Source organism: Delphinus delphis, chromosome 6 (assembly GCF_949987515.2).
Source record: "Delphinus delphis chromosome 6, mDelDel1.2, whole genome shotgun sequence".
Classification (NCBI taxonomy): Eukaryota; Metazoa; Chordata; class Mammalia; order Artiodactyla; family Delphinidae; genus Delphinus; species Delphinus delphis.
The window spans coordinates 67,512,038-67,534,651 of record NC_082688.1 but is presented as its reverse complement, the minus strand read 5'-3'; the positions used below and the strand labels follow the sequence as shown (position 1 = coordinate 67,534,651).

Genomic DNA, 22,614 nt, shown 5'->3' with positions numbered 1-22,614 from the left:
ATGTCATCTACAAACAGTGACAGTTTTACTTCTTCTTTTCCAATTTGTATTCCTTTTATTTCTGTTTCTTCTCTGATTGCTGTGGCTAGGACTTCCAAAACTATGTTGAATAACAGTGGTGAGAGTGGACATCCTTGTCTTCTTCCTGATCTTAGAGGAAATGCTTTCAGTTTTTCACCATTGAGAGTGATGTTTGCTGTGGGTTTGTCGCATATGGCCTTTATTATGTTGAGGTAGGTTTCTCTAGGCCCACTTTCTGGAGAGTTTTTATCATAAATGGGTGTTGAATTTGTCAAAAGCATTTTCTGCATCTATTGAGATGATCATATGGTTTTTATTCTTCAGTTTGTTAATATGGTGCATCACACTGATTGATTTGCGTATATTGAAGAATCCTTGCATTCCTGGGATAAATCCCACTTGGTCATGGTGTATGATCCTTTTAATGTGTTGTTGGATTCTGTTTGCTAGTATTTTGTTGAGGATTTTTGCATCTATATTCATCAGTGATATTGGTCTGTAATTTTCTTTTTTTGCAGTATTTTGTCTGGTTTTAGTATCAGTGTGATGGTGACCTCATAGAATGAGCTTGGGACTGTTCCTTCCTTTGCAATTTTCTGGAAGAGTTTGAGAAGGATGGGTGTTAGCTCTTTTCTAAATGTTTGATAGAATTCGCCTGTGAAGCCATCTGGTCCTGGACTTTTGTTTGTTGGAAGATTTTTTATCACAGTTTCAATTTCATTGCTTGTGATTTGTCTGCTCATATTTTCTATTTCTTCCTTGTTCAGTCTTGGAAGGTTATCCCTTTGTAAGAATTTGTCCATTTCTTCCAGGTTGTCCATTGTATTGGCATAGAGCTGCTTGTAGTAGTCTCTTAGGATGCTTTGTATTTCTGCGCGGTCTGTTGTAACTTCTCCTACTTCATTTCTAATTTTATTGATTTGAGTTCTCTCTATCTTTTTCTTGCTGAGTCTGGCTAATGGTTTATCAATTTTATTTATCTTCTCAAAGAACCAGCTTTTAGTTTTATTGATCTTTGCTATTCTTTTCTTTGTTTCTATTTCATTTATTTCTTCTCTGATCTTTACAATTTCTTTCCTTCTGCTACCTTTGGATTTTGTTTGTTCTTCTTTCTCTGGTTCCTTTAGGTGTGAGGTTAGATTGTTTATTCCAGATTTTTCTTGTTTTTGAGGTAGGCTTGAATAGCTATAAATTTCCCTCTTAGAACTGCTTTTGCTGCATCCCATAGGTTTTGGATCGTCGTGTTTTCATTGCCATTTGTCTCTATGTATTTTTTGATTTCCTCTTTGATTATTCAGTGATCTCTTGGTTATTTAGTAATGTATTGTTTAGCCTCCATGTGTTTGTGTTTTTTAAGTTTTTTTCCCTGTAATTCATTTCTAATCTCATAGCATTGTGGTCAGAAAGATGCTTGATATGATTTCAATTTTCTTAAATTTACTGAGGTTTGATTTGTGACCCAAGATGTGATCCTGAAGAATGTTCTGTGTGTACGTAAGAAGAACGTGTAACCCGTTGTTTTTGGATGGAATGTCCTATAAATAACAATTAAATCTATCTGGTCTATTGTGTCATTTAACGCTTCTGTTTCCTTATTTATTTTCATTTTGGGTGATCTGTCCATTGGTGTTAGTGAGGTGTTCAAATTCCCCACTATTATTGTGTTACTGTTGATTTCCTTTTTTATAGCTGTTAGCAGTTGCCTTATGCATTGAGGTGCTCCTATGTTGGGTGCATATATATTTATAAGTGTTATATCTTCTTCTTGGATTGATCCCTTGATCATTATGTAGTGTCCTTCCTTGTCTCTTGTAACATTCTTTATTTTAAAGTCTATTTTATCTGATATGAGTATTGCTACTCCAGCTTTCTTTTGATTTCCATTTGCTTGGAATATCTTTTACCATCCCCTCACTTTCAGTCTGAATGTGTCCCTAGGTCTGAAGTGGGTCTCTCGCAGACAGCATATATATGCATCTTGTTCTTGTAACCATTCAGCAAGCCTGTGTCTTTTGGTTGGAGCATTTAATCCATTCATGTTTAGGGTAATTATCAATATGTATGCTTCTATTACCATTTTCTTAATTGTTTGGGGTTTGTTTTTGTAGGTCCTTTTCTTCTCTTGTGTTTCCCACTTAGAGAAGTTCCTTTAGCATTTGTTGTAGAGCTGGTTTGGTGGTGCTAAATTCTCTTAGCTTTTGCTTGTCTGTAAAATTTTTGATTTCTCCATCGAATCTGAATGAGATCCCTGCCAGTTAGAGTAATCTTGGTTGTAGGTTCTTCACTTTCATCACTTTAAGTATATCATGCCGCTCCCTTCCGGCTTGTAGAGTTTCTGCTGAGAAATCAGCTGTTAACCTTATGGGAATTCCCTTGCATGTTATTTGTTGTTTTTCCCTTGCTGCTTTTAATATTTTTTCTTTGTCTTTAATTTTTGCCAATTTGATTACTATGTGTCTCGGCATGTTTCTCCTTGGGTTTATCCTGTATGGGACTCTCTGCACTTCCTGGACTTGGGTGGCTCTATTTCCTTTCGCATGTTAGAGAAGTTTTCGACTAAAATCTCTTCAAATATTTTCTGTGGTCCTTTCTCTCTCTCTTCTCCTTCTGGGATCCTTATAATGTGAATGCTGTTGCATTTAATGTTGTCCCAGAGGTCTGTTAGGCTGTCTTCATTTCTTTTCATTCTTTTTTCTTTATTCTGTTCCACAGCAGTGAACGCCACCATTCTGTCTTCCAGGTCACTTATCCGTTCTTCTGCCTCAGTTACTCTGCTATTGATTCCTTCTAGTGTAGTTTTCATTTCAGTTATTGTATTGTTCATCTCTGTTCGTTTGTTCTTTAATTTCCAGGTCTTTGTTAAACATTTCTTGCATCTTCTCGATCTTTGCCTCCTTTCTTTTTCCGAGGTCCTGGATCATCTTCACTATCATTATTCTGAATTCTTTTTCTGGAAGGTTGCCTATCTCCACTTCATTTAGGTGTTTTTCTGGGGTTTTATCTTGTTCCTTCGTCTGGTACATAGCCCTCTGCCTTTTCATCTTGTCTATGTTTCTGTGAATGTGGTTTTTGTTCCACAGGCTGCAGGATTGTAGTTCTTCTTGCTTCTGCTTACATTTGTTTTTAATTATGTCATATGTGGATTAGTGTGATTTATTGCTGTATCAGAGAAAAATGACAATAATAATTTTTGAAAAGATAGGATTTTGTATTCTTGTATTTGAGTTTATCTTATTTTTAGATCTGTTGGTAAGTTCATGTTTTTAAAGACTCTTCTCTCTAAGCCTATGAGGCTGATACTTAATCTTATTATTTTTAAAATGAAAGTGCCTTTAAAAAACATAAATTTATTTATTTAGTTTTGGCTGCTTTTGGTCTTTGTTGTGGTGCATGGGCTTCTCATTGTGGTGGCGTGTCTTGTTGCAGAGCACGGGCTCTAGGTGCGTGGGCTTCCGTAGTTGTTGCTCACGGGCTCTAGAGTGCAGGCTCAGTAGTTGTGGCACATGTGCTTAGTTGCTCCACGGCATGTGGGATCTTCCCGGATCAGGGCTTGAACCCGTGTGCCCTGCATTAGCAATCGGATTATTAACCACTGCCACACTAGGGAAGTCCTGAAACAGCCATTGTTAATACAGTTGGGTACATATAAAAATAGTTTTCCCATGGAAGCAACTTAAATGTCCACTGACAGATGAATGGATAAAGAAGATGTGGAATACACACACACACACACACACACATACACACACACACAGTGGAATACTACTCAGCCATAAAATAAGGAAATAATGCCATTTGCAGCAACATGGATGGACCGAGAGGTTATCACACTAAGTGAAGTAAGTCAGACAGAAAGACAAATACCATATGATAACCCTTATATGTGGAATCTAAAATATGATACAAATGAACTTATTTACAAAACAGAAACAGACTCACAGACGTAGCAAACAAACTTATGGTTACAAAGGGGAAAGGGGGTGTGGGGAAGGGATATATCAGGAGTCTGGTATTAGCTGATACAAAGTACTATGTATAAAATCTATAAATAACAAGGTCCTACTGTGTAGCACAGGGAACTACATTAAATATCCTGTAATAAGCCATAATGGAAAAGAATATGTATACATATATATTATATACATAATCTGAAAAAAATATATGTGTATATATATAACTAAGAATATATGTGTGTGTGTATGTCTATGTGTATATATCTATCTATATCTGAATCAGTTTGCTGTACACCAGAAAGTAACACAACATTGTAAATCAACTACAGTTCAATAAAAATGTAGTCTGCCAATCTTGAGGAGGTTTGAATGGTATATTTTTTCTCTTCATGACAACTTTATTACTCTTAAAATATATCCAATAAACTAATGTGAAATTGAGAATTTGAGTTCTTCAACCCCCCCACTGCATTGTTTATCAGCCTTGCACACTGGAGGATGCATACTGGACAGGCCAAAGAAGGTGCAGCCTCCTCTACAGTTGAGGAACTTCATCCTTACAGTTTCCTAGGCCAAAAACCTTGGAATCACCCTTGACTTCACCTTTACCTCTAATCACTTAGAAAGTCCTACTGTCCCTAGAGTCAACATACTATATTTCATCGATTTTGAGAGCAACAACCTTTCACGTTTTTACATATATAAACTCAGAATGTGTCTCACAATAAATAGCGTTTATATTCTCTCTCGCAGAGGTAGTAATCCTGTCATCGTTTTCTTTGCCTGCAGAGGTGCCAACCTCCAAACAGGCAATACATCAAACTTGCAAAATGGGTGTCAGCAGCTTGGGAGAAGATGCCAAGACAATAGTTCAACACAGTATTTAATCTCTTGAAATCCAATGGTTGTGGCACTTGTAGGGAGAGGAGGAATCAGAGGCATGTAACATTGTTTTTTATATATATGTGTATAACCGAGTCACTTTGCTGTACAGCAGAGATTGGCACAACGTTGTAAATCAACTATGCTTCAATAAAAAAAGAAAAGAAGTGCTTAACAACGTTCCCAAAGTGGGAGCCCAAAGCAGGCTACATCTACATAATTGCAAACCTGAATCAAGAACCCAATATCAAGACTTCTGCTTCCTGTCAAGATGAAGAGACAGGGCCTAGGCTTAATCTCCTACCCGAAACAATCAAAAAGTCAGAAAAAATTATATGAAAGGTGGGCTTTTAAGATGATAGATATAAAGCAAAGAAGGACAGTCATTCCTGAGATTCAGGAAACATGAGATGAACCCAAATATTGCCTCAGTCTTCTGCCTTGAAAGACCTCCTAGGCCATCCATGAAAGTGGGAACTTGGATAGAGCCCAGCGGATTGCCTGAGTTGAGGAGACAAAGGTAAGGGTCCAGAGATCAGAGTGACTAGAGTTTGAAGGACAGGTTATTCTCTGTGTCCAGAGAGGACAGAAGGACACAGAGACAACTCTGGAGATTTAAGAGTATTCCCTTTAGGTGTCTAGCAGCACCAACATACTCATCAGTACATGTATGTGAAAAACCAATATGAGGTCAGGAAAAGAACCACACAGACAGGGTCGCACAAAATAGAACCCACACATATAGGACTGAGAATAGTATTTTATCCAGCAGCTAGGCTGGAAAATTTAATAATTCATGGGACACTGAGTACTTAGAAGGGTCTTGTCTCAGCAGCGGGGCACATTTATCACTAATGCAAACATGGCTTAGTCCACTCTTTCTTCTGATCTCCCTGTGCTATGTGGCTGCTTCCCACTAGCTATCTATTTTACATTTGGTAGTGTATATATGTCCATGCCACTCTCTCACTTCGTCCCAGCTTACCCTTCCCCCTCCCCCTGTCCTCCAGTCCATTCTCTGCATCTGTACCTTTATTCCTGTCCTGCCCCTAGGTTCTTCAGAACCTTTTTTTTTTTTTTTTTAAGATTCCATATATATGTGTTAGCATACAGTATTTGTTTTTCTCTTTCTGACTTACTTCACTCTGTATGACAGACTCTAGGTCCATCCGCCTCACTACAAATAACTCAATTTCGTTTCTTTTTATGGCTGAGTAATATTCCATTGTATATACGTGCCACATCTTCTTTATCCATTCATCTGTCGATGGACACTTAGGTTGCTTCCATGTCCTGGCTATTGTAGATAGAGCTGCAATGAACATTGTGGTACATGACTCTTTTTGAATTATGGTTTTCTCACGGTATATGCCCAGTAGTGGGATTGCTGGGTCATATGGTAGTTCTATTTGTAGTTTTTTAAGGAACCTCCATACTGTTCTCCATAGTGCATCAATTTACATTCCCACCAAGAGTGCCAGAGGGTTCCCTTTTATCCACACCCTTTCCAGCATTTATTGTGTGTAGATTTTTTGATGATAGCCATTCTGACTGGTGTGAGGTGATACCTCACTGCAGTTTTCATTTGGATTTCTCTAATGATGAGTGATGTTGAGCATCCTTTCATGTGCTTGTTGGCAATCTTATATCTTCTTTGCAGAAATGTCTATTTCGGTCTTCTGCCCATTTTTGGATTGGGTTGTTTGTTTTTTTGATATTGAGCTGCATGAGCTGCTTGTATATTTTGGAGGCTAATCCTTTGTCAGTTGCTTTGTTGGCAAAGATTTTCTCCCATTCTGAGGGTTGTCTTTTCATCTTGTTGATGGTTTCCTTTGCTGTGCAAAAGCTTTTAAGTTTCACTAGATCTCATTTGTTTATTTTTGTTTTTATTTCCATTTCTCTAGGAGGTGGGTCAAAAAGGATCTTGCTGTGATTTATGTCATAGAGTGTTCTGCCTGTGTTTTCCTCTAAGAGTTTTATAGTGTCTGGCCTTACATTTAGGTCTTTAATCCATTTTGAGCTTATTTTTGTTATGGTGTTAGGGAGTGTTCTAATTTCATTCTTTTACATATAGATGCCCAGTTTTCCCAGCACCACTTACTGGGCATATACCCTGAGAAAGCCATAATTAAAAAAGAGTCATGCACCACAATGTTCATTGCAGCTCTATTTACAGTAGCCAGGACATGGAAGCAACCTAAGTGTCCCTTGACAGATGAATGGATAAAGAAGATGTGGCACATATATATAATGGAATATTACTCAGCCATAAAAAGACACCAAATTGAGTTATTTGTAGTGAGGTGGATGGACCTAGAGTCTGTCATACAGAGTGAAGTAAGTCAGAAAGAGAGAAACAAATACCGTATGCTAACACATATATATGGAATCTAAAAAAAGAACCTAGGGTTTCTTTTTTTTCTTCTGAAGAACCTAGGGGCAGGACAGGAATAAAGATGCAGATGCAGAGAATGGACTTGAGGACAGGGGGAGGGGGAAGGGTAAGCTGGGATGAAGTGAGAGAGTGGCATGGACATATATACACTACCAAATGTAAAATAGATAGCTAGTGGGAAGCAGTCCCATAGCATTGGGAGATCAGCTCGGTGCTCTGTGTCTACTTAGAGGGGTGGGATAGGCAGAATGGGAGGGACATGCAAGAGGGAGGAGATATGGGGATATATGTATACATATAGCTGATTCACTTTGTCATAAAGCAGAAACTAACACACTATTGTAAAGCAATTATACTCCAATAACAATGTTAAAAAAATAAAAACTAAAGTAGATCTTTTAATAACTACCAAGTAAAATCCCTGAGTGGTTAGAAGGCATTGTGTCATAATTTCTTAATTGCAGTGGAGGCTTTTTTTCTTATTGGTGCATAAAATAATGTCACATCTTTCAATCAATGATGTCTTGGACTCAAAGAAATGCATTATACACAGAATGGGATACACTACCATGGTCCAAATCTTCCTCATTCTTGGTCTGGCTTCTTGACTGCTTTTCTTATTTCCACAGTTACACTCACGATAGTCTATTCTCAACAGAGCATATAGAGTGATACTCTTAAAAAATGAATCAAATGAAGTCATTCCTCTGCTGTGACTTCTCACCTCATTCAGACTAAAAGCCAAAATCCTTACAAAATCGTACAGTATCTGTGCCATTCTTCACCCCACCTCACAGTCTTCTGACCTTCATCACTTCTTCTAGTCTTCTTTAAACTCACTTTACTTCAGTCACTTTAAGAAAAATGTCAAGCATGCATCTACCTCAGGACCTTTGCACTTGCTTATCTCTCTGCCTGGAATTTTCTTTCCCCTATCTTGTGCGTGGTACCCTACCTGTATCTCCCTCAGATCCTTGCTCAAATGCCATCTTATCAGTGAGTCTTTTCTTTGTAACCTATTTAAAATTGCAATCCCCTCCAACACCTTTGGCTGGCAGCTCATCTCTATCTCTGGTTCTTTTCCCTCCCTTTCCTTTTTCCCATGATTCCTACCACCCCATGACACATATATACTTTGTTTATTTGTTTCGTCCTTTTGTCTGTCCCTAACACCAGTATGAAAGTCCCATAAGAAAAATGGATTTTTCTCTGTTTTGCTCTTTCCTGTGTTTCCAGCACCTAAAACAGTTCCTCAGCACATAGCAGGTACCCAAGAAATATTTGTTGTTGAACAAATGAACGAGTGGCTTGTGAATATAGCCTGAGGTCAGGTGCAAGGTGGAAATTTCTTTAGAGTTTTGGGCTTTCTTTAAAAACATTCATATGTTATGTGTTTTATTATCAACAGCCTTTACCTCAAAATCTTTGAGCCAGAATGATAAACCTGGAATACGTTTACCCATAGCCATTATAAATCAGCACAAGCACAGTCTGAGAAGGAAAGCTAGGTATCAGAAGCTTCACTTTATCTTGATATAAATTAGTTTAGCCCTTGACACTCAAGGAAGAGAGAGGGAGAGCTTTTGGATACCCAGGCATTTTCAATACATGCAGCTACATTTGAGAAGTTTGCAAAGCTGGAGACATCAGATTGATACCATATAGGCTGACTCTGGGTCTAAGTATATTCTGAGTATACCTGGAGAATACATAATATGGTACAAGCCAATAACATGTGTGAGAAAATGAGCCTTTCATTTAAAAAATCAAAAGTAAGTCAATGTAAGCTAAATCTGATTCTTTTCTTCATCATCTTGGGGAAGTAGAACAAAGTGACCAGGAGAAATGGAAAGGCTGAACGCTCTCAGTGGACAGTCTTTTCCTTCAAAAGGGGGCAGGAGTGCCTAGGTCCAGCTCTATTTCTGTTTTCTACATTTGTATTAGGCAATAATAATATCTTTTAATACAAAGATGGCTTCTTTTTTATTCACCAGCAAATGGCACCCATTTGCTATGTCTCTCCTACTTCTCCTTTTCCTCGGGCACTTTCCACCACAGTCTTTCTCCACTCTCCTATTTTTTCTTTGTTCCCACGAGGCTTGATAACATAAGGGAAAAACTTGAACGTAAGTTCAGAAGAAAATGAGTTCAATGTGGGGAGTATGAATATAAGGACTTTGCAAAGCGCATGTGGCTGGCTTCTAGTGCTTTTTGGCGGAGAGCAGGGGAGAGAGCTGGCAGAACTCCTCCAGGCCTGCACGGGTGGAAAGCTGCTCACCTGGCTCATACACTGGGCCCCGCAGAGCAGCCTAATCTTTCCTGCCTGTGGGTCACCTCACAGTCTGTAAATGCAGGGTGGAAGGTTCTTCTGGGGGTGGAGAAAACATAAGTGAGGCATCCTGTTCAGCATCTGCTATAGATTGTGGTGAGATGCGTGCATATGCTGGGCTTTACTGATATAAATCATTTTGTCATGAGGCATCGTCAGTGCTAAGGTAAATGAATCAATCGCCTTGTGTCATTACGGATCATCATCGGGTTGTGTATTATGTAATCTACCCACTGTTGGTTTGAATAGAGCACTTTTCATTGAGGTATCTATCTGCAGACCTAGAGACTGACTTATGGCTCTCAGTTTGCTTTAGTTTCTTCCTTCAGAGCTTCTCCGCCTTTGTTCCAGTGATTCAGGCCCCAAAGGACCCAGATCACCCTTTAAACAGGAGGGTAAGAGGAATATCTATCTGAGCAGAGTGTTTGGGCTTTTCTATGAGGACAGCAAGGCAGGGGACGTGAGAGGGAATAAACGAAGGAATCTCACCATGAAAACACGCCCCAACGAGCTGCCATACAGCAGTCACTGCACGAATGCCAGTCATCTCTTTTTGTGCCTAACAGAAGTCCCTAGATTCCTAGATAATGAACACTGACTCAATTATGTGGCACAAATGATTAGAATGACCTCGACTCTTCAGTATTCCTTAAAGAGCTCTATAAAAGTGACCTTTCGTTTTTATTTTTTAAATAAATATTATAGGGCTTTAATAGATTCTACACTGAAAAAAAATCACATAGTGACCTTTTAAATGTAACTTTTTTTCCCCCAAATATCCTGCCATGACTTCAGAGATTTACAGAAGAATTATGCCTCTATCCTCCTCTAGTTTTCATCTTCTAAATTGTTTAATTTTTCATCTAATAGGGAAAGCTACCAATGCATAACCACAGGAAAAAAAAAAAAAATCTCACCTGAATGTACTACATCAATGTCTAACTTACCTCACCCTTCATCATTCTCTCTGCTCGGGTTTTTTTTTTTTCGCTTTTCTTCAGAATAACATTTTTTACTGCCTGCAGGCGTGGTAGAATGGGGAGAGTTCCCTACGCTAGCAGCTCCGATGTTTCACGTGTTTACATGTTCCTAGTCTTTCTTCCTGCCTCCTCTTCTTCCCCAGAGCTTCATCCATTTGGCGAGCTGCCTTTTCCTGACTACTCAGAATGTTCTCCAGCAAACAGTGTCTTTTCTTCTTGACCTACAAGTCCATTTAAAGCCATAAATCCCCCATATGTCGAGTGTTTTCCTCCAGCTAGTCAACAAGTAAAGAGGACAATACCACAGTCAATAAAGACATTCATTCTCATTTCCCAAGCCAGGGTAGACATGTTCAAAGAGGTCCTCATTAAGGACCTATTGGAGCATTCTGGATAAAGGCAAAATTGAGATATCATGCCAAACAAGGTCAAATTATTCTAAAAAAATGCACGGCCTTGACTACAAGGGTTGTTTTATTTCTATCTGCATTTGCTGCAGCGCCTAGAACAGTGATTGTCACAGAGAAGCGTGGATGGTAAAATGGTCTGGATTCCCGGGTGACTCTGTTGTTGGGTCAGGTATCCTGAGAACATATACCATCTACCCTAGCAGAACCCAGCTGGGTAGATATTTGAAGTACCTTGCCTAATCCACGTAACTGCTTTACAAATATCCCGCCACGGAAACAGTCCGCGGGGTTTGGGACAGTCCAGAGGAACAAATAAGTGCTTAAGCTCTGGAATCAGACTCTGGGCTGACGTCTTGGCTCTGACATAGTTGTATAACTCTGAGCAAGCCACATAATCTGGCTAAGCCTCAGTTATCTCACTCATAACATGGGGATAAACAGTACCTTGCTATAAGGTTGTTATAAGGATTAAATGAGATGATCACGTAAAGTTCCCGGCATGTACACGTATAGCAGGCACACATTTATTCAGCTGCTATAGAGAGATTAGGGCACAACAGTCAATACATGGCTTCACGTAATCACTGCCCAACATTAATTCTGGAGAAACCTGTGATCAGCACCGACCAAAGGTCACCTTGTAAACGAAGACCACGTGATTTCACCGTGGTAGGAGAGCATTCGTTCTCATCTTCCCTCTCTCTGCTATTCCACCAGACTACGCATCAGTTAGGGGTCGGGACGCAGTTTGTCCTCACACTGGGCGGCAAAGCTCATGCTTGCACACAGAGTGTATCTAGATCCAAGTCTAGTTCCCTCCTCATGTGCCTCAAAAGCAAAGGTTTCTTCCTTGGGGTTGCAGCAGGTGACCTGACTTGTCTCACCCAAACTAATCCACAAAACAGGAACATAAATCTCTTCCCACAGTATTTTCAGATTTGTCTTCATTTTGATGGAGGTGTTATTCCCTAGTTGCAAGCCAGGGAGAAGGCCCAGAAATTGCCCCATCTCTGGAGTGTCTTACGTTTGGTTGCAGAGAGCTGGGATTTATATTGCCCTCGGACCAGCCTGCAGGTGGACCCATCTCCGTTGCAGACGCCACAGTTATCTTCCTTGATGGTGCTTCCCAGCTGGTGATCGCAGCCAACGATCTAAGAAGAAAGAGAGATGTGTAATTCAACCAGGTGCCTACTGATATGGGGGGATCCATGGTGAGCTCCATCAGCACCAAATCATCCTCCTATCATCCTTCAGAAGGCTAAGACATGCTTTCCATGACAGGGACTGAATTAAGCTGGAATTTGAATCAGGCTAAGAAGGAAAAAATGTAGCGTGGATAAAGACATTTTCATAGTCCAAATATACGGAAATATACAGAGAAAGAAAGATGGGAGGGAGGGGGGAAGGAGGAGAAGGTGAGGGAGGGAGGAAGATCCTGAACTATTAACATAATGGAACCTTAATTCAAAAATAATTCCCAATGTCAATAATTATGCTTCACCCAAATCACAAAAAATACAAGTGTGAGATAACTGTAGCAGGAAAAATTTTATGAATAATCTCTATGTTCTATATGTTCCTTAGAATGTAAGATGCATAAGGGTGGGGTTTTGTATTTTGGATTCATTGATGTATTCCAAGCAACTAGAACAGTGCTTGGAAAATGGTAGGACTTCAACAAATATTTGCTGGGACTTCCCTGGTGGTCCAATGGTTAAGACTCTGTGCTTCCCCTGCAGGGGGCATGGGTTGCATCCCTGGTCCAGGAAATAAGATCCCACATGCCATGCAGCACAGCCCAATTAGCCAACAGACAAAAACAAGGTTAGCGTGCATGTGTGTGGTGGAAGAGAGGATTGACACAGAGGGCAGCAGAGATAGCCAACAGTGAGTGCCTGCTACTGACTGGCCCTGTCCTGTACCAGGCACAAGACACACATCTCATTCATTCTCAAGACAATCATGGAGGTCACGAAGCTTGCCAAGGGCACTTAGCTAATAAGTAGCCGAGTTCTAAATACATCTAACAAAACATTTGTGCTTCATCCAAATCGGGCTTAACAAAATCACAAGCCTTCATCAATTATGTGGGCAAACTCATTTGTATTCCTAATCTTTTCTTTCCAACGTTCAAGTTAAAAAAAAATGCAAATCCAAACTAAATCAGGTTGTACCTCTTTAGTTCTAGTGAAATCTAATATCAAAAGACTTATTCTACTCTCAAACTACTTCAACTACTGTCTTTGACAAAATAAAATGAGACGTGTAGTGACATTTGAAGGGGCTTATCTTCACAATGTCCCCACAATCCATCCTGTCTTTCAAAAGGTTGTTAACATGAACTCTCTCTGAGGCTGGATTTTCATTTTTTGCAACCTTCAACTAATAATTGCAAACACATGTTTAGGCAAAAGTATGAAAAATACAACTGTTTACTATTGTGTTATGTATGTGCAATATTTTAAAAATGTGGTAACATGTACCTCTCCCCTAAAAGCACACAGGCATCTTTAAAAATACATAACAAAACAACAACTCTTTCAGCAGCTGTACTTGTTTTAAAATGTAAAGATGTCAGGAAAACACAGTGCCCAAATCTTAAGTGGAGAGTGAAGGGGGGTTGGTTCCACCTCTGGGCGTTCACTGTGGTCAAGCTGCAATCGGTCTCAATATGTTCAGAAGTTACAGTGAGGCCACTTCAGAATTCATGTCAGCTTTGTCCATGCAGAGCCCAGCATGTGCTGGCTTCTTTGATGTCCTTCTCTATAACTGCAGTGAAATTATTTTCAAAATTCTTATCTGTAGATGAACCCACACATGAGCTGAGCAACTCTGCATTCATTCTTATATTCCAAGCACAGTGTGAAATGCAGTGATTGAATCCAACCATGACTGAAGTCCTGTTATGAGCCAGGCACTCTTCTAGGAGCAATCCAGTGGTGAGTTCTAGTACATATGGGTCCACCCTCATGGGACTTAGAGTCTAGTGGTGGAGGCAGATATTACTCAAATCATCACACACATGCAGAATGATAATTAGATGAAAGCTGTAAAACACAGATACGGGGTACTCTGAGAGCTTAAAGTATGGGTAGATCTGTTTAGAAGGGTCACAGAAGATTTTCCTGAAGAGGAGTCTTTTGAGCTGAATTCTGAATAAGGAGTCAGACTTAACTAGATGAAAGGGAGGTGTTGCCGTGAGGCTTACTGCATCTTTTAGTCATGCCTAGATACTAGCTAATTAGAAAGTATGCAAAAACCAAAGCTGGCAAAAAAAAAAAAAAAAAAAAAATCAGACTGGATTTGCCAACAAAAGCAAAAATAAACAAGGGGGGTGGGTTACGTCAAACTAAAATCTTTATGTACAGCAAAGGAGACAAAGAAACAAAATGAAAAGACCACCGACTGAGTGGGAGGAAATACTTGTAAATCATATATTCGATAAGGGGTTACTATTCAAAATATATTGATATAAAGAACTCATACAACTCAAGAGAAAATAAACCAAACAACCCAATTAGAAAGTGGGCAGAGGACCTGAACAGACATTTTTCCAAAGAAGACATCCAGAGGCCAACAGACACATAAAAAAGATGCTCAACAACATTAATTATCAGGGAACTGCATATCAAAAGCACAATGAGATATCACCTCACACCTGTCAGAATGACTATTATCAAAAACACAACAAATAACAAGTGTTCATGAGGTTGTGGTGAAAAGGGAACCCTCCCACACTGTTGGTGGGAATGTAAATTGGTGCAGCCCCTATGGAAAACAGTATGGAGGTTCCTCAAAAAATTAAAAATAGAACTATCATATGAACCAGCAATTTCATTTCTGAGTATTTGTCCAAAAGAAACAAAATCACTATCTTGAAAGGATATCTGCACCCCTATTTTCATCACAGCATTACTTACAGTAGTCAAGACATAGAAAAAAATCTAAGGGTCAGTTGACAGATGAATGGATAATCTCTATCTATCTATCTACCTACCTACCTACCTATCTGAAAAAGAAGAAAATCCTGCTATTTGCAACAATATGGACGGACCTTGAGGGCATTATGCCAAGTGAAATAAGTCAGACAAAGACAAATATCATACAACCTCATGTATATGTGGTATCCAAAAACAAACAAACAACACATAGATACAGAGAACAGATTGGTGGTTGCCAGAAGTGGAGGTTGAGGGGGGTGAAATGGGTGAAAGTGGTCAAAAGGTACAAACTTCCAGGTACAAAATAAGTAAATCATGGTGATGTAATGTACAGCATGGTGACTATAATTAATTAATATAATTAATTAATAATTAATTATTATATGCATTGTACATTTGAAAGTTGCTAAGAAAGTCGATCTTAAAATTTCTCATCACAAGAAAAAAAGATCTGTAACTATGTGTGGTGACGGATATTAACTTGACTTATTGTGGTGATCATTTTACAATATATACAAATATAAAATCATTATTTTGTACACCTAAAACTAATACAATGTCAATTTTATCTCAATAAAAAGATATCAGAAGACTAAAGCATCTGATTGCCTTAGTAGGGTTGAATCCTTTGAGAAAATATGGCAATCTTAACTTAGGCAGTATTCAAAGAATCATTGACTCTACTGTTCTTGTTTGGTGTTGAAGAGAGATGACCTTACTCTTATGAGATACTCAGCTGTGTGGAAGGGCAGTGGGCATGGGAACTCATACTCTCAGGTATCTCAAACCTGAGTAGGTTTACTCCTAAAATTAAAGAAAGTTCAAGTTTTTCAAAGGATTTAACTTTCTCTGGAAAAATTTTAATGGACTCTGATATCGCTAAAGGAGCCAGAAAGGAGATAATCATGAAAATCTCTCTCTAATCCTAAAGATTTCCTTTGGTTCCAAAGCCATTTTAAGAAAAGAATAATCCAGCTTCATAGATCCAAAGGAACAGTCATATTAGGAATAGCTAACTAGAAGGTGACATACTTTAGGGCTAACTTGGCCAGACCACCAACTTAGTGTTCCCAGTGTGGGTTTATGGACCCTAGGATATGAACCAAGTCAGTTTTAACTGGGCTTTGTTTAACTTCAGAATTGAAAAGACAAACATCTCCCTGACACAACAGATATTTTTTCTTTCTGTATCAATTCCCTTTTAAAATGCCAAAATATTTTAACTCAATTATTTTTAAGATGTGGAATATTTTGTCATCAGATAAAATGTTCTTATTTTGGTCCAAGTGGAAAATTATTTGCAGTTATATCAGGAAAATCATTGTGGACATGTCTCAACCTGTTGAACTTGAAAAACTATTCATTAAAAATCAGTTAAACTATCACTTAAAGAGTTATCATTAACAATAGAGAAAAAATAAAAAGAAATACAGAAATGGCTTAGTTGGCAGGTGCAATGCCAGACTCCTCTGTGCCTTTACACATGATATTATTTCTGCCTGGAGTGCTCTTTCCCAATTCTTTATTTGGCAAACTCCTATTCATCCTTCAAATTCCAAATTAAGTGTCTCCTCAAAAAAGCCTTTTTCAGATTCCAGAATTATGTACTTTAATGGTCAATACTTCCTCAGCCTTTTGTTCATAATTCCATGTAGCAGAGAGTACTAATTGTCACCTAAAACCCATCTATCCTATTTTTCTCAGTAACAGAACTCCAATTTTATTTAGTATTCTCATTGGCTATGTCACCAAGTTGTAATTAGTGAAATAAAAGTGGGAGAGTTATGTGGGACTTCTGGGAAGGCTGCTTACAAGAAGCTGACTTAGTTGGGGAGGGTCCCTTTTGCCTGCCAGCCTTCTGTTGGCTCCAGTGGCTTTCTTAAAAAATGAGATAGTCTTGAGAATGGAAGGATGGCTGAGCAGAGAGAGAGAAAGAGCCTGGTTCTGGAACCCCACTTGGACTGGTTACATCTTGACTCTTTTTTGGTTTTTTTTTTTTTTTTTTGGTGAGAGAGTAACTCCTTTATGTGCTTAAGCCAATATTATTTTGGGGTTTCTTTTATATATAATCAATTCAAACAGCTGTATAATTTATACTGAGTTTAATCTATTAACATGTCTGTCTCCACAGCAGATCATGGGCTATTTGAGAGTCCCTGTTTTATTACTTTCTATTTTGCTGGTTAGCACAACGTCTGGCATTTGTGATGCACAATGAATGTTGGTGAATCACTGAAACACATAGCACCAAACATAATGGTTTGCTAATAATTCCAGTGTAGGTTACAGATAGGCAACCTTAGACTGCCGTCACTGATGACATACACGTGTACAAAAATGTGTATATATGTGTGTATGTGTGTTTGCATGTACCTGTGTACACAGAGAAACAGATGTACTATAAATGACAACTAGAAGCCAAACCTAAACCTCTGTCCCGGTACATGAACAAGAATTACTATAAAGGGCTAGTATTTTTAAGACACCCATGTGCACCTATGCTCATTATTCTAATGGATTTTTGTTTTTTAATTTATTTTTGCCTGTGTTGGGTCTTCGTTGCTGTGTGAGGGCTTTCTCTAGTTGCGGCGAGCAGGGGCCACTCTTCATCTAGGTGCGCGGGCCTCTCACTATCGTGGCCTCTCTTGTTGTGGAGCATAGGCTCCAGACGCGCAGGCTCAGTAGTTGTGGCTCACGGGCCCAGTTGCTCCGTGGCATGTGGGATCTTCCCAGACCAGGGCTCGAACCCGTGTACCCTGCATTGGCAGGCAGATTCTCAAACACTGCACCACCAGGGAAGCCCACCTATGCTCATTATTAATGAAATGTTATGGAAGGCAATGTTCAGGTCACTGAGTTCCCAGAACCACGCCGTTCCGGACAAAACATTAAAGCAAGATAATGACCACTCATAACCTTGTCAACTGCATGGAATTTTTTGTAAAGAGTGGAAAACTAACTGAGTATTTTGGCCTAATGCAGCTTATTAATATTCTGCTACTAGGTGTCAGCTTGGTGGTCTAACTTCTTCCCCATCCAAAATGACTGCACAGTTTTTTTTTGAAAAAAGAGACAAAATGTTTGCCCCAGGTGATATAAAAAGTGAGAAGCTCCAAGATGTTTTTCTTGTTTAGACATCGTCGTCAACTTTTGCTTTTGTGTCTTGAACGTATGCTTTTTGTATACACAGACGTATACATGCATACAGACAGGCAGTTCTTTGTCTCCTGAGGGGAGCACACACACTTAACGCTGTTGATTTTTCTTCATTGCTTCTCAGGATTTACTAAAAAGGGGGCAGGCGAAACCCTCCCTCAACAAAAAACTAGAACTATAACATCCAGTCCAAGTTGGCTCACAGACTTTGAGCATGTCATGCAGATTTTAGGCATCAGGCCTACAGTATGTGCTGATAGGGGTTTCTTTCTTCACCTCACACAGCTGATAGCAAGTGAACAAGCAGAACACAAGACTGAAATTCTCTAGACACTGAAATATGTATAATAAAATGTCTGCACCAGGAGCCACAGGAGAAAGAAAGATCACTGGATGGATAATTTGGAGAATGTAAATAAACACAGTCCACAAGCAGATACCATGCCTCAGAATGACATGCTTAGATGGGTTCACGCTGGCCACGTTTCAAATGGTTTCCCGTAAGGACCTCAACTTCTAGCATCAAATACTGAGCCAGTGATGTCAAGCTTTTCTTGATCCAACACCATGAGGTAAGAAATTTTTAAATCCCTTTATTTTCAGCACTGGGCAAGACAAATACGGAAAATGAAACTGCAAATCTGATCACAGCTGCTCTTATTTATAATTATTTAATTCAGATAGAACTTCATGGGGGAAGACTGTGCACAGTTCCCAACTTTTTACACACATTATAACTCATTTACTATCTACGTTAATAGGGAAACAGTAGAGCTCCAACCTTATTTTTAAAAGATTTAGACATTGATTTGTTTATGCTTTACCTTTTTATAAAATGATTTATAGCATATACACATGATAAAACACAATAAAACTTTTAAAAAACAAAAGAGAAAATGGGGCAAAGAGGAAAAATAAGGGTCAAAAAGGTGAGTTACAGCCAGAAACGAGAATTACATAAATGCACATTGTTAAGTCCTATACATTTTCTAGATAGGGGTCACAGATCTGGACGTGAGCTTCCTAGAAAAGCGGAAAACATAAGCAGTGACAAGGGTCACAGCATCTACTAGATCTTTTAGATAATGTGTAGGATAATGTGTTCCTTATAGTGGACACTCAATAAATATTTATGTAATGAATTAATGACAAACTGGTTCAGGAGAATCGTAATTACTCAAAGTACTGAAATCCTAGATAAGTATCTTCTGTGAGTTTTCTGAAAGACAATGCCATGCAACAATGTCTTAAGAACATCTGAGCAAATAAATCCAAGAAGTTTCAAAGAACTGGCTTTTCAACAACCACTGATGAATCCTAATGGTCAGGGAACATTTAGTAAAACCAAACCTTAAGAAACCAAAACAAATCATCCAGGTACAGAGCATTGTGATGGTCTGACTTAATCTAAGGATTGACTTTCCAGCATTCAGAGCTGGGCTGGCACAAATACGGCACACGCGCAGCTATCTTTCCTACCAGGACCCACAGTGGACATTGCCACCCAACTGTAGCACTATTTGCCACTGAGATTTTTTTTTTTTCCCCCGTATGCGGGCCTCTCACTGTTGCGGCCTCTCCCGTTGCGGACCACAGGCTCCAGACACACAGACCCAGCGGCCACGGCTCACAGGCCCAGCCGCTCCGCGGCATGCGGGATCCTCCCAGACCGGGGCACGAACCCGTGTCCCCTGCATCGGCAGGCGGACTCTCAACCACTGCGCCACCAGGGAAGCCCCGCCACTGAGATTTTATGTGGCCACAGAACCTCTACAATCTTGTGATCTAGAAGCCAAATTCATTAGACTATGGCTGTCTTGCAGGGAGACTAAACTAATTTACTACTCCAGAGTCAGAGAAACGAACTGGCTATCTTCTAGACAATTCTCCACAAATATTTCTCTGAAGATGCATGTTTTCTGAAGATATGAATGATTTCAAGTACAGATTATAACACGAGGTTCAGGGAAGATAAACGACTTCCCCAAGGTCACATGGCTGGTAACTAACAAAACCAAAATTCCAACTTGGAATTCCTGACTATAAGTTGTAGTAGGATGCCTATGAACCATGGAAAGACACACGAGTCAATATTTAATATGGCAGTGGTGATAAGAAGGTTGAATAATGTTATCAAGATCACCACCTCCAGGGCCAGACTTACGCACAGGGGTGAATAGGTGGCTTCAAATGTAATGTGACTTGGAAGCATATTTAGGAAGTAAATGGGAAGGTACCACTTCTCATCTATACTTGTGCTCCACATCTCTCCGATTCGAGAAAACAGGATCTCTGGTCATTCATAAAGATGCTAGTAGTGGCCCATGCGCTATGTTTAATATTTCCAAAAGCCTAATGAAAATATCTTTACCTGCCATAAAACCACATAAGGTCCTCCAAACCTCAATCAGCTCATTATACAAATAAACTAAATCCTGATCTTTATTGTACTTATTTTAAAATTGCACTCAGGTCTTTAAGGCCCAAAATGAGAAAACAAATTATTGCTTAATACATGCAGTGTTTTGAGTTGATGGAAACTTACAAAACACAAGGCCCATATGAAAAAAAATAAATAAAGGGCTCCTTTGTGTTAAAAAGTTGGGAACTTGGGCTTCCCTGGTGGCGCAGTGGTTGAGAGTCCGCCTGCCGATGCAGGGGACACGGGTTCGTGCCCTGGTCCGGGAAGATCCCACATGCCGCGTAGCGCCTGGGCCCGTGAGCCATGGCCGCTGAGCCTGTGCATCTGGAGCCTGTGCTCCGCAATGGGAGAGGCCACAGCAGTGAGAGGCCCGCATACCGCAAAAAAAAAAAAAAAAAAGTTGGGAACCGTTGCTGTGGTCCTTTGTTTGTTGTCCGAATGCCCTTGGGAGGAGTAACACATGAAGCTGTGGATTACGCTTAAATCAAACCAAATCCACTGAGCATAAGGCATTATGCTGGCTGTTATGGTGCTGCGGGGAGTACACATAAATAGTAGGCATGGTCCCAATCTAGGGTGAATGGCTTTAATCAGCTCATTTCCTCAGAACAGGAGAGAACAGAAAGGGAGTAAGATCAATAAGACTAAAGGTCATAGGGGTATGGAGGAGGAGAGAGACAGAAGGGAAAGCCTAGAGAAGGGAAAGAAAACTATATGCTTGCTAGATTTAGGTATAATATATATAGTCTCACTTAGTTCATTTTTTAAAAATTGAGATATAATTGACAGTAACATTATATTCATTTCGGATAACAATGATTTGTTATTTGTGTATATTGCAAAATGATCTCCCCAAGTCTAGTTAACATCATTTAATTCTTCTAGTAGCCCTGAAAATTAACTAACTTTATGTTTATTTTACAAAAATAAAACTGGACTCAAAGATTCAACAATTTGCCCAAGATCACATTAGTAGGAATTGGTGTTGCCACAGTTGAATCAATGAGTGATCCCTCTATTCTATGATATGTGTTTCTCTTAGGGGTTAGAAGGGCAGTGGAGAGACAGGAAGAAGGAGAATGAAGATGTTTCTTTCAGCCATACCTTGTTGCCAAAAGGTAACAAGGGCATTTGAACAACAAACAATGGACTACACCAACAGTTCCCAACTTTTTAACACAAAGGGGTCCTTTATTATTATTTTTTTCATATGGGCCTACCGCTATAAGTTTTCATATGGGCCTACCTTAACCTACCGCTATAAGAACTAAGACTAAGCGCCAGGCAAAAAGTACGATCTTTTGCATCCAGTAGCTTTGAAAGTATATCTTTAATGGGCAGGACTTCCTTTTCGAGGGAGCAACTGAATTGATTAAAAAAATTAGTTGCTTTTGTTCAGGAGCCAGACACACATGCCACAGGGAAATACTGGTAAATAGACACAGGTTATTAGGCTAAACGGATGAGGTGTAGCTCTCCTACTCTCTAATACACCACAATCTGGAAAAAGTTTATGTGAAGGCATTAACTCCTCCAGGCAAAGATTTTCGAAAGGGAAACTCCTCGTATGTGGCACTCTCCTCTGGGGTTTACCAATCACTGGTAGGACTTCTCAGTTTCCTTCTAGACTCATGAGAGTCCTTACAATGGCCCACAAGGTCCTGTATCAACATACAGATGGCCAATAGGTACATGAAAAGATGCTCATCATCACTAATTATTAGAGAAGTGCAAATCAAAACTGCAATGAGGTATCACCTCACACCAGTCAGAAAGGCCATCATTAAAAAGTCTACAAACAATTAATGCTGGAGAGGGTGTGGAGAAAAGGGAATTCTCTTACATGGTTGGTGAGAATGTAAATTGGTCCAGCCACTATGGGAAACAGTATGGAGGTTCCTCAAAAAACTGAAAATAGAGTTACCATAAAATCCAGCAGTCCCACTCCTGAGCATATACCCAGACAAAACCCTAATTCAAAAAGATACATGTACCCCACTGTTCATAGCAGCACTATTTACAATAGCCAGGACATGGAAACAATGTAAATGTCCATCGAGAGATGAATGGATAAAGAAGATGTGGTACATATATACAACGGAATATTACTCAGCCATAAAAAAGA

At 39.4% G+C, this 22,614-nt stretch overlaps 1 protein-coding gene across 1 annotated transcript in view; it reads right to left on the bottom strand.

The window, feature by feature from the left end:
* ADAMTSL1 (ADAMTS like 1) overlaps positions 1-22,614 on the bottom strand; it is a 434,468-nt gene that overhangs the window by 307,216 nt on the left and 104,638 nt on the right. Inside the window, exon 4 of the mRNA XM_060014779.2 lies at positions 11,995-12,121. Coding sequence (XP_059870762.2) covers positions 11,995-12,121 — 127 coding nt within the window. The remainder of the gene's footprint in view (positions 1-11,994; positions 12,122-22,614) is intronic.